This window comes from Haliaeetus albicilla, chromosome Z (assembly GCF_947461875.1).
Source record: "Haliaeetus albicilla chromosome Z, bHalAlb1.1, whole genome shotgun sequence".
NCBI lineage: Eukaryota > Metazoa > Chordata > Aves > Accipitriformes > Accipitridae > Haliaeetus > Haliaeetus albicilla.
Genome location: NC_091516.1, coordinates 33,223,978 through 33,237,653, shown reverse-complemented (window position 1 = coordinate 33,237,653; position 13,676 = coordinate 33,223,978). Strand labels below are relative to the sequence as shown.

General features: G+C 39.7%; 1 protein-coding gene across 8 annotated transcripts in view; it reads right to left on the bottom strand.

Moving 5' to 3' along the window:
- Nucleotides 1-13,676, bottom strand: part of AOPEP (aminopeptidase O (putative)) — a 214,864-nt gene that overhangs the window by 73,839 nt on the left and 127,349 nt on the right. For 7 of the 8 annotated variants that reach the window (XM_069776426.1, XM_069776425.1, XM_069776428.1 and 4 more), the window contains 2 exons: nucleotides 7,495-7,557; nucleotides 6,767-6,850 (listed from right to left, as the gene is read on the bottom strand). In XM_069776426.1, the coding sequence (XP_069632527.1) occupies nucleotides 6,767-6,850; nucleotides 7,495-7,557 (147 nt within the window). Of the gene's footprint in view, nucleotides 1-2,274; nucleotides 4,270-6,766; nucleotides 6,851-7,494; nucleotides 7,558-13,676 lie in introns of those variants that run through there. The other variant, XM_069776431.1, reaches the window with a different exon arrangement.

The window sequence follows — 13,676 nt, the reverse complement described above, 5'->3', positions numbered from 1 at the left end:
ATGCTGCGCAGACCAAATGAGTACAATTTACACATCTTTAAGAATCCAATCCTGTCTGTTTAATTAAAGCAACAAAGAATGTATTTGCTTTTAACAGTGAGCTACCTTCCTGCTCGAAAAGAGCTTCTTGGGAGGCTGGAAGGGGAGGAGAGGATAACAGTATCGTAAATTGTACCCATGACTGCTTTAAGTACTATGGCCATCAAAAAACAGATTAAGAACTACCAAAACCTTTTTAACTGGTTTTGTAAAAGCTTCTGTGCTCATATATTTCTTTAAATAATGACGTCCATACTTACAGACTCCTATACATGTGCTTTTGCTATACAGTATGTGAACATAATCTAAACTCAAAAAAGACATAGCATGAGGACAATAACTAAGGCTGGTCATCAAAAAATTGTTAAGCCTATTTCTGACAAGGCATAATAAATATAAGACTGAAATAAAACACATATAAGACTGAAATAAAGTACACATTTGAGCCAGCAGACCATTAAACCTCCTTTGGAGTCCTTACAGTCAATCACATGAAGAAGAACTTGGGGACATCTAAATCAAGTGGATTATTCAGCTGCCATGCACAAGTGTATATTCTCAACTAGTAAAAAATCCATAGGAAATTCTGTAGAAGAACAGTTATGGAGCGTTTGAATGCAGCGTACTACTTTTTTCCAAATGTAGTAAGTCGCTCCAGTTGCAAATGCCCTGAAAGGGACAGCCTTCTTTCTGCTCCCAAAACTCACTACATCACCACTCAGAATTCACTGCGTAAACACTGGTGGGGGCAGACATTTGAGAAGTATTAAAAACGATCAAATGCTTTTTGGTTTTCTGTTATTTTGGAAAGAAAAAAACTGTTCTCACATTTTCCATTTCCTGTTTTTTTAAAGACAAAAGGTAGTTGTAAGCTAAGGTACAAAGAAGCACATTTCAACCACCCAAAATAGGGCTTTATAACTAGAAACAACAGCACACTGAAAAATTAGTGGCATTAGTAGATCCCAGTAATGTAATTCATCTTGTTAGTATCATATGATAACATGCACAAACATCGCCTCATTAAAATGCCTCCAGTGAGACAGATTGCCAAATAGTGTTCCATCACAGGCATCTAACTAATTCCTCCTACAAATCAAAAAGAAAAAACCTCTCCATTAAAAATGCCTTTTTCTTGTATTTTAAAGTGACCTTAATCTTTCGCTGCGCAGGATGGCTGCTGGCTTGGACTGCTATAATTAACAGTGATGTAATTTTCTGTAAACTTTAAGCTATTTCAACACATGGCCATGCTGGCCCGAGTTCTCCTAATTTAGAAATGGTCATCTCAGAGTCTGAAAGGGAGCATGTACATCATCATATGCATGGTGATAAGTTGGTTCATTGATTTAAAAATGTGGTCTGAATGTGGCCTAATAGGAACATTCACCCTTTGACAACATAATAATATCCATCTGGGAGACTCAATGTGAAATAAGCTATGCAACAACACTTCCTTGCTAAGAGAGATGGGTGCTATTAATAAGGAAACTAAGATCCTGACACAACACTACTGCAAGTAAGATACAGCTGATACTGGCATCAGAACTGGACTAATTTCTTAAAAATTATTATTATTATGGCTAACCCAAAAATTCCACTCAAATTCGTACATTTTTTACACATAGACATAGTATTTTCTTTTCTATTAAATGTTTCAAAGTTCACTTAAGAAGTACCACTACCCTAAAAAATAACAGGTTTTTTGAGCTGTGTAATTACATTTTCCAAACAATCCATAAATACTGATATTTTTTACAGGGATGCAAAACAAAATGCTGAAAATGTTTAGTTTTAATGGCTTGAAATTATATTCACGTGTATTCAGGGGAAAAGTTTTTAAAATTAGAGGCTCTACTTCTCAGATAGCTTAACAACATTTACTGCAATTCAGTTCTTGTGCATGAGGTGGGTACAGAATTTTCCATCCGAATCTCCGATTGCCAAAGGAACTGAATGTTATCTGCAATCAGTGAAGGCCAGCACATACATTTACAGGGTTCCTAGAAAGTTCTGTGAGATTAATAGAGTTTGGAAAGCTAAGGTACAGCAAACAACTCCACTGAAGACTCTGAAGAATGCTTTAGTACTTCTTACCATGTTTCTTTTAGCTGTTAAGCACTATACAGTGCACAAGCTCAAAAGATGTATTTCAGATTTGATCCTTGCTTTGATTCTCAGTTCGGTGGATTCAACTAAAAAAGTTCATTTTGAGAAATAAAAAATACATGGTAATTAAAGTTTTAGAGTAATTTTAATGCATTATATGTTAAAATTGCTTTACCTGAATTAGCAGAAGCACATCATCCTGAATAACTTCCCTAGTTAAATAAAAGCTCTCTTTTACTACATTGTATTTTCTCCTCCCTACCTATTTTTTGCTGAGACTTCAAGACATTTTCTACTTGAAGTATAACACCACAACTCATTTTAATGCATTACAAGATGTGTTTCTTGTGTTTCAATTACACTGGTAATTCATTGTTAAAGGATGAAAGAGTTATAGCATTTAGCATTAGTCATACATATCACAACTGGTTTGTTTTTTAATTTTTTTTATTAGAAACTTAACAGCTATTTCAACAAAACCATTTTTGCTCAGGTTCTTAACAGAGCTTATGTACTCACAATTGTAAATTTCTGGAGTGAGAAGAATGATCAATAGCAACAACCAATAGGAAAACATCAAAGACAATCACATTTTTAGTAAACTAGCAAACAAACTTTAAACACATGAAAACAGTATTTCTGAGAAAGCAGCAGAAATTATTCTGGAAAAGCTGAATTATTCCTCAAAGTCTCAGTATAGAATCAAACTAAAACTGAAACTGACAAATGCAATTTTGGTAATTTTTACAAATCATCTTCCTTACCTAGTAGATATATATACACACACATGTATTTCAGTGCTCTCCTTAACTACTGTGTGTCCTTCGTATCTCATCCTATGACACTTTTTCTACCACTGGAATACTTTCAAAGCAGCTTTTATGTTTTAACACTGAACTTCATGTAAAAGTGAGTTAGTGTCCTAATAAAAAGATATGTTTCCCCTCAAATTCCAGAGTGGATGCAGACTGGGTGCTACAATTCCACTAGTCTGATGGAAAGATCATTTTCTTCTGCCTAACACTCAGCACTGGCATGGATAACAGAATCTTTTTTCAGGCAGGCACAGTCCAGTATAACAACAAAAATAATAGTAACACTTAGCATTTCTATCACACTCTTCATAATAAAACAACACTAATTTTAACCACTTCTTTCCCAGCTCTGTTCTACCTTCTCTAATTTTCTCACATAAACAACATTCTGTATTGATACACATACTGATTGCTAGAAGTGCTGACCAGCTAAATGACAAGAGACAGCGTTAAGATTAAATGAGGAGTAAAGAACGTACAAGAATAGGGAGGATGACAAAAGCAGAAATGTGAGGGGTGAGTGTGTTTAAAGCTGCGTATGTGCATGCACACGTCATAAGAAGAGTATCTACAGAGAACCATAAACAGAAAACAAGGTGAGCAAAAGATAATGTACAAAACAAAAAATGACTGAAAGTAAATAGAAAGTAATGAACAGTACTGAAGGTGACTGAAGCAGACAATGGAGAACAGAGAAAGAAAAGAGGGGTGAAAAAGAAGCAGAAAAGGAAAGATTGTAATAAAAGCTGCTAAGAAAAAATAAAGTATTTCAGAAGCAGAGCAGCAAAAAGGTTTGAAAGGAAAACAAAGCTCAAAAAAAAAGAAAAAAAAAGAGAGATCAGAAGCACAAAAGAACCAGAACCCTTAGTTACTCGTCTAGAAAGTCCTTCTCACCCACGGAATCTGTTACACTGCTATAACCCATCGTGTGTGGGTCCACACTGGAGAGCAGCACCACACCTTTCTACACAAGCTGCCCCACTGGTTCATATGCCCCTTGAGCGCAGTTAACACTACCAGTTACACAGTTCTTATCCAGCACATGGTATCTTTAAATGTTCTTTAAATACATATATGAGTATGTAAAGTCAGCTCCTACAAACTTAACTGTTTGGAAGGCAACTTTTTCAAGAAGCAATTCCCCGGCAGTTGTCAGCAACCTTTCCTCCACAATTCTGTTTCACTTATTCCATACAGAGTTATCTCTCTGTCCTAGATTTTGTACTTGGACGCGGAAGCAGTTGCTTTGATTTGGCGGTGTCTCAGTATAGCAAAGTCATCCATCTTGTATTAGAAATAGGACTTCCTATCACAAAGAAAAAAAATGATAGAGGAAAATCGGACAGCACAGGCACATGAAAGTTTAGAAGCTACATTTAATAAGTTAGTGCTTGTTTTGAAAGGATAAGCAAGATCAACACAAAGCTCAGTTTTCTAGATGTAGCAAAATATGTCAGTATCCTTATTTTAATTACACTTGTGATATGAGCTGGTACCAGCTTTATGACTTGTCTGTTTACTTACTGCTCTGCTTCTCACCTCCCTCTTCTCACTCCATGGTTTTATTCCTACCTCTGCTACTTTCTTCAAGGGTGCCTTACTTTTCCATTACATGCCTTTTTCTTTCTTGTTCTCCTGTTTATCTCCAAAGAAGTACTTAAACTGCTGTATGATGCCATTTCTGCTACAAACCAATACAGAGACAGCTAACAATGGAGAATTCGAGTGGAACAGAGGTTAGCAACATCCATATGACTGGGCACCACGACAACTGGTAAGTCCACAGTGGAAACCTAGCTGTAACCAACTCTGAAGCCAGACAACACAGTAAAGCTCTGCCAGCACCAGGGAAGTCCCTTGTCCTTTTTCTCTTCTCTTGTCCCTAATGGTATTGGAAAAGTCACCATTGCAATGACCAAACTTCTACGGAACATGAAGAATCCCACCCTCAGTGCCTAGTCAATGCTTTCACTACCAAACATAAGGTTATTGTTACGCCTTTTCCTTCCCGTGGGGTTAAATACCCTGCTGATGCAATGCTGTGAATCTGCACTGAATCTCCAAGAATTATTAATACTTACGGATATTAGAAGACAATGCAGATTCTTGCCTTCAATTTTAAATCACATTTCTGCTCACAGACCTTACTCAAGAATTATTGTTTAAGAAAACAGTGAGTATATCTTAGGTTTACACATCTTACAGGTTTTGCATTTCTAACACGGCAAGCCTAGATGCGGAAGTTCTCACTCTCAAACCTTGGAGCAGTAGGAGGAAAACAACAGAAATGGAGTTTTATCAGTACAAAGGGGTTTTGCACTGAGGAAGCTTTCTCCTATAAAAAGAGATGAGGAGAGGTATAACAGCATAAGGTACCTTTAAGTCTACAGTTGAGATGTAGCAGGGGACCTGCTTTGTACCGTTTAAAAATTACTTCAAAATGTATGCAGACTGTAGCTTGTACTGGGGCTATTTGTACTGTCAATGCATTTTGCTCACAAATTCACAGGATGATACATTTTTTAACTTAAAAAATTCATCTTCAGCTTAAAATAAAATGATTGTAAATACAAATGCTACACATACATGCAAACAAACAAACACACATAAGCAGAAATTGAATTATTTGTTGGAACAGTATATGCTATCTCTGTTTAGATCATGTCATTCTAAAGTACACCGCCACAGAACATCTTTCCTGAACGATGTACTCCAGTTACAAAATAAAAGTAGTAGTGAATTAAAGGACGCTATTTGGTCGTTTTTTAACTCACCATGGAGCTGGTAAATCACCCACACACAACAATGCACTTTGTAGACATTTGTCATATACTGCAATGCCCATACTAAGGCAACTCATCTCAGGAGTTGGCAGCCATGCTATCAGCAAGAATTTGGCTACAGAAACAGCAATGATTCATCATGCATTCTAGAAGCACTGTCGAAACAGCAAAACAACACAGTGCTATTTTAATCCTTTAAAGGTAACAAGGGTTTTAAAAAATAATTATAAATTTGCTTGTAAAACCAAAGCAAGCAAAACCCCCATAGTTGTAATAATGCATTTGGAAGTGCATCTTTATTCACGTTTTTTTCCTCCAGAGGCCAGAAACCAGCTATTTGGTAAAAAGTGTCAGCTAATTACTTACCTCTCTACATTGTGATTTAAATGGTCAACTCAACATTCTAGAACAAATGTTTCACAACAGCTAAATCAAAAATCACTTATTTAAAAATAGTTTAATTTAGGTTGTATTCAGTTTTTTAAATCCTCTGTAGTAATTTAAAAAATAACCATCTAGACACATTTTCATTAATTGAAATCTATATTGCAAATAGATCATTTTCAAACTCACCCTCTGAATGAAGAGTCAATAGGATAGTCAGAACATTTGTTTCAATGTACATAACACATCTATTATTGTCCCAATATCCACCGTGAAAACTGTTTCTCAGCTACCAGTATCTGATAATTTGCAAATAGTGGTGCAGGTCCTGTCAAAAGGTCTCAAGTGCTATTGATTTCTCTGATGAAAGCACTCTTTCTTCCTCAGAATGTTCCAGTTAAATACAAACATAGGGAAATTTTGTCTCCTAACTTATAGACATCTGAAAAGATTATTAATTTATTTCCATTGTAATTACATGGTGACACTGCAACTTTATCAGTAACACCCTTTTACTATCACCTCATTGAAGGCACTAAATGAAGTCTGTATAGAGTTTAAGAAGGCGTCATCAGAAAGCATTTTGGATCTGCTGTCCTTTGTCCCATTACACAAACACACATCATGAACCCTTACCTTTTGGAAAACGACTTCATCCCGCTTTCTTTTCTTTTTGCCGCTTTTTCTGATCCTCTGGTTTGTCTGAATCCATTTTGTGACCTGGAGTTCAAAACCATAGTGCTTTTTTAGGAAGAAGATGCGACCTGAGTGCAGCTATTCAGCATTAGTAAGAAGCTATAAACAGACTCAAGACAATTTTTTCCATTGCTTCACTAGAAGGAGGAAAAGCACTTTTCCCATCTAGAATGACATGGTTTTTAGGTAATCTGGTTAGTTACTTGTACACGGTCAAAGCGTGAGGTGGTGTTCTTCATCTCAGAGCTTTCAGTTTAAGGCTTTTTTTTGCACAAAGAACATGTCTGATGCCAGACCTGGTTGCTAAATGGAAAGTTATCATTGCAGTGTGCAAAAATCCTGGGGAAAATCTCTGTGCTTTATCCCTTACACCTTCTATTTCAAGTAAGAGATTTATTTCCAGCCACCCACTCGAATGTTGTTCCAGACTACCAACGTCAAATTTAGATGGTGGGGGTTATTATTTAATAAAGTAGTAACACTTGGCTGTTTTTTCCCCCCACACAAGTATTTTTATTGCTAATACGAAAGCAATTTTTTCTTTTTTTTTTAAAGGAAAAGCGTGGCGGGGGTGGGGAAGAGGTGTCAGGTGGAAAACCGAAGGCGCCGATTTGCAAGGGAAAGAAGCGGGGGGCAAGGTAGCAGCTGCGAAAAGGCTTTCTCCTCACCTCGCCGCTCACTTGCCGGACGAGATGACACTCCTTCCAAGTCTCACCCTCCTCCAGCAAAGGCTACACGGGGGAGAAAGCGCACGGTGAGGCGGGCTGGCCCGCGGAGTACCCCCGATGCGCTGGGCTGCGCTCCCCCGGGACGGGAGGCGCCGCGGGCAGCCCGCTCCGCCCGCGCCGCCGCCGCCGCCGCCACCTCCCGGCCCGGCCCCGCCACCATCCGCAGCCGGGGCCGGGGCCGGGGCCGGGGCCGGGGCCGGGGCCGCGCCCGCCCCGTCCCGTCCCGTCTCATCCCGCCCTTCCCGGCCTCGGTGGCGGCACGCCGCAGTCCTCGGTAGGAAATGAAACACCTCCGCGGGGTCCCCCGCCCCCGTGCTCCGGCCCCCGGAGCCCCGCGGAGAGGAGGAGCCTGCCTTAAAGACGTAAGGGCCGGCCGGCTGCGGGGCGGCCCCGACGGGCTGTCCGCGCCTCCCCCGGCCCGGCCCGGCCCGGCCCGGCCCGGGCGGAGCGGCGCGCCGGACGTACCGACAGCGGTGCCCCCCCGGCGGCGGGCACGGGCTGCCGGCGCGGCGCGGCGCGGCTTTCCGCGCCCCGGGGGAACGGGGGGGAACGGAGCGGAGCCCAGCCCAGCCCAGGCGCGGGGGTCCCGCCGGCCGCGCTCCTCCGACCCCCTCCCCGACGGGACGGCCCTTCCAAACCTCTGCATGCACGCTCGTCACCGGCTTACAAGTCGAATTTTTAAGAGAGACGCTCTCCCGTTGAGTCCCGTCCTTACTATGGAAAAGACGCTTTCCTGTTAGCCTTCCTATAAACACCCTCCGGCACGGGTCGTCACAGACAGAGGAATGGCCTAATGGGGCTAGTTCAAGAGGGAAAGTATCATCGCCGTTAAGCGCTTCAAGATTTCCCCCAGTACTTGCTTGACATCTAAAGAATCCAACTCTTAAATTACCTTGGAGGGTCTGAAATGCACCTTAAAAGCAAGAACCAAAGCAGCATTCGTATTATAGCACAGCAAGCCCTTCATTGAGGCCTCAGCTAAATGCTGGCTTCGACAAGAGACTGCAAGCCGGTGATTAAATTTAGGCATGGGACTTCAACAGATGTTTCTGTGCCCTTTGAAGGGGATATTCAAACTCCCCGTGATGGGAGAGACCCAAGTAATGTCAGCCATGCAAAATCTGAGCACTATTCTTAAGTTAGGACTTAACGTTAAGTGCTTTGTGTTTAGCATTTAAGATGAGAGACAACGAAGGATAGACTGCATTACACTTGATATAGTTAAAATGATGCTAGTAAGGTATTTTCAGTATTTTAAAAATCATTTATACTCTGTGCTACTTACGACAATTCCCTGAAAGCTTCAAAAGAAAACCTGTGCTCTTGTAAAAGAATAAGGCTCATTAAAGCATGCATTTGAGCAAACCCTTCCATATACAAAATTAGATGGACTTCGCAAACAGATTTAAGTAAATAAAGATAGGTCCAATTAGTGCATACTAAATCTTGGCAGCATCCCTTTATCACTTAAAAAAAGAAAAAAACCTCTCTCCTGCCCTTTTTGTTTTACTGCCACAACATCCTTCTTTCAAGATCAAAAGCTGTAGATCAAAGCCAAGAACAAACTCAGTGCTTTAAATAGAAGCAACTTCACTATGAGGCATTACACAACGAAGAACTTTTTTAATAGAGATACCACAGCAGAAAATCTTCCTACAGATTTTTATTTCACACTCACAACAGGTCTACTTGAAACTGGTGTCAACAACGTACTTTTATTTTGTAAAGCCACAACAGATTTTCTACTAAATGCTAATTCCAAAAGCTCCTATAAATTGATTCTTGAACTGTGTGCGTTTGAAAGAAGGAAGAAGAACAGAGCATAGTTCAAAGAGAATGAACAAGAAGATGAACAAAAAAATTGTTAATGGCAAACACAAATTAATGCAACTACCTAAACAATATTCCCTTGGATCAGTTAACAGATCAGATCGTGCATTCCCACAGAAGAAGTTATGGGAAACACTGGGTAATAGAAACAATGAAACAGATCTAGACTTTAAATCCTTTAAATTACACTTCCTCTCCTGTCAAATGTTCAGAGAAAACCAAGGAAAAAAAGTTACCTGAGACATTGATTTTCAGACCTGCAGACCCTGAGGCTGATTTGGGATGAAAATCCCTAACTCACAAACACACTGCATGTTAAAACTTAGAGGTAGCTCCTGTTTTCCCGTTAGTAGCTGCATGGCACTGAAGGGAACTCAACAGGAGTTGTTACCAACTTTTTATAATGCTGATATAACCTTGTGGAACCAACACCTGGGGTTCCCTGGTGCTGGCTGCTGTGCACATCATACCTTGAACACTAGTCTACTGTAAAATGATTGCACTGCAGCATAAGATACGAGCCAACATGCCCATACAGCCAGCCTGCAGAGGAAAGAAAGCAGCGAAACAGGGTGGGCCTAACAAGCAGTGGTCACTGCACACCGGCTGTGCAGTCAACTGTGAACTCTACTTACTGATGCTTCAATAAGATTTAGCTCATGACCGGACTAGGAAATTTTGCTGGGAAAATTGGGAACAGGAGAGAGAGCAGGGAAGAGGAAAAGAGGAGGGGAGTGGGGAAAGGGAGAGAGGGAGGGGAGAAGGGAAGTTTTTAAGAACAGTTTTCCTCCTGCTGTATTCTTCCATACTCCAAATGGAAGGAGCTTACATACACTAAATAAAAGGGTGACGGCACACCCAACTTGAAGGGAGAAGGGCTGCATCACCCTCCATCAACTGTCCCATTTGCTGTCCTCGTGACACTAACTGCCGTACCTGCATCCCCTCACAAAAGAAATTAAGATCAGTCCATCCTCCATGTCCTTCTTTACTTGGGAATACTTTCAGAGACTGCTAATGGACCTGTCCTATGCAAAACTCAGATTGGGAATGAGCATTTCTACATGCCAAAGCATGCTAGGATCCTTCATTCTTGCTGCAGCAGGATTAAATATAACTGACTTTTGAAATGGGGTGGAGGAGTAGCACTTTCTACCAATTGGGTGAAGACAGGCCCAATATCCTGGTAAATAACTTAGGCAATGATGTACACCAGCTATTCTTCAAGTCAAACCAGATCCCAAACATATAAGTAACTTTCAGGATTGCACATAGCCTAGAAAACAATAGGATATTTGTGCAACAGACAACTGTTTCATTTTAAATTGAAACAGAAACTGGCTTTAAATTGTTCAGGCTGTGATGGCTACCATTGGTATTTCATAACTCAATAAAAATTATAATCATGCACTTTTCCTTTGCAGAAGTCGTTTACAACTTCAGCTGGTCTGTGCTACTCTAATGCTAAACCATTCAATACTGATAAACTAAGAAGGTTGTTTTATCTAAGGTTAACACTGAATCAGTGCCATTTTGTTTTGGCTTGCCAGCATTCCTCAGATACTGGAAGGCAAAAAGAAAAAATTCAAAATGGAGGAATAAAAGTATTTACTGCAAAAGAATTTCAGAAGAGCTTCTGCAAAGCAGAGGAAATCAATAACTAATGCAGTCGAGTCATTTTCCAACCTCTCATTTCTAGAGATTTTATTTTCCTCTCAATTACTGAATTTTACACCATGTATACACACCCACATTTATATATTCAGATCTATGTGGACACCAGCAAGCACCCAGAAAAGTCTAAAGATGTTACTGTCAAGTCATTTTCTCCTAGAGAATGTAGCTAATTTCACCAGTCTACAATTGCAATTTTGTACCTTTCTATACCTTCCCATGTAACATAAAACAAAAAATGGACTCCCCCTAGTTTCGTTCTATGGTACTGTCTACTTTTGAAGGGTGATGCCATCACCTCTCTGATATCAGTAAAGGACAGTTTAAAGGAACTACAATAAAATGCAAGATACATAACTGTTTTCCTACCACACAGAATATTTATAGGAAAAAAAAGAAGAGTAATTTAAGTTGGAAAATTAACTTACTTGGAAACAGAATATGATGTGCCCTCAGAACAGTCTGTATGACCTGAAAACTGCTTCAGCAGAAGAGACCTGGCTTCCAATCTTTTGTAAAAAAGTTCAGAAAATGAAAATACAGGAAAGTATTTTATTCAGTAGCTCACTAGATGATTAATAACGGCTTGCAGCATTTGACTGTATTCCCCAAGGGCAACAACTGGAAGGATTTTAAAACACTACTGTTATCGGAATTTGGCAGACAGACTAAGGAAGCAGTGGGCTACAACTGAAAATAGCAAGATGGCTGGTGCATCCACACTGCAAGAAGCAGTATATCAGCAGCAGATCAAAATGACTGAAAAAGAAATCCAGCCCAGAATATGCTCCTGTAAGAACAGCAAGTCCTCCAGCTGATTTTATGCAGTTTTCATGGGGACAGCTTTATTCACCGAAATGGAAAATAAAGTTGTTCTGACATTATCCATATCTTAGGAAAGATGGTCATTTATATTGATACCATGAACCAAAATGTTCTAATTCCTCCAAAAGTGTCTGTGGTGGTGTAAACACACGCTTTTAAGATCAGTGTGTTGTGTCTGATATTCTTCAATGTAACACCCCTACAGAGACATTATGTTCAAGTCAAACTTTCCCCTCCTGAAAATATCTCTACCTCCAAGAGACAAAAACCTGTTGAAACAATAACTTTCAGGATGTACTTCTAGTACACTGCAACGTGACTTTCACATGCTGTGGCAGGAATATTTTTTTCAAATGGGGAAATGCAGATACATCCTTCATATCCATATTAGCAACTCTGCTTTGGGGAGAAAGTTCCCAGGTAAAGATGTACCCACCAATTTAGTTGAAGAACAGATTCATAATCTGATAAAGAAAGTATCTCTGACCACATGACCACAGGATCTCTAAATAATATGCTTATTACTTATTACTAAATAATAGTGTGTAACATACAATGATACATAATTTTTGTATCATATTGCATTATATTATCTATACTATAATAATATTTTTAGAGTATGCTAAAATGCTCATTTTTTTTCTCTCCTGATTTCACCAGGTGCTCTCACTACTGTACAGGTGCCTCTCTGGAGCAACTGGAAAAGTAGATTATTGTTTTTATATTTAGGCCTTTCTGCTTGTGAAGCATTCCAATGTGCTGCAAAATTTCAACACCATCCAGACTGCAAATTACAGCATCACCTTCCTCTACAAGTAGCAAGATAATATTTAGAAGATTTAACACTTTTCAGTACAATCATGTATGGAAATAAGACCTCAGATTTTAGGTTGGCCCTGCACTCTGTCAATTTAAAAGTAATTTGAATCCAGACATTTTGAACCCAGAGGACAAAGATTAGGACTCAAGTTTCTTTAACATAAGAGAATCCTCTATAAAATTCACTTTGGCTCCATCTAACACCAAGATCTTGGTAGGCAGTGGATAGCTGCTGGCTGGCCAAACTACACAGGTCTTTGAAAGCCCTTTGTTGTGTTTTGTTGTTGTTGTTTAAATTACAGAGAAAAACAAAGAAAAACATGTCTGAACATGGATACTGGACAGTCCTGCACCACTGATGTGACAAGTAGTGTTTTTCTTCCTTTTCCAGTACAAAGGGACTCAAAGAAAATGAGGCAGACTTTATTTCTTGTTTAAGAAAGGAAATGCATCTTTCAGAGGTACTGACCCCTGAGTCTTACTGATCCCTTGAGGCTACCAAAATCCTTCCAACAGCTCTAGTAAAGAAACATGTCCAAGGCAAAAGTCCATCAGCCCTCTGGTCATGAAATACTGTTAGCCTATATGCTAAGGGTAAGAACCATAAGCTCAGCTATGACCTTTACCACTCATTTTTGTATCGGCCAATAGCTTTGTCAGCCAATAGACTATTCAAACCTATCTTTCTCCAGACATCTTCATTTCAGCATTTAAATTTCACTGTGGGCTTAGAAGGGAGTAGACAGAATAGTTAAAGCATCCTGGAAAAAATCCCTTTCTTACGGAGATGGAATGAGTTTTAGAAGAATCACTTATTTCCTCTATGATTAAACAGAAGGTGAGCATCATCTATATCTGCAGTCTGACTTATGAAGCACTGCTAAATGAAAAGGGGATGACCGAAGGTAATAAAAAACAGGAAAGATCTTGACATTGCTCGTATCAACTTTTGTGGAAGCCAGCAAACTGGCTGG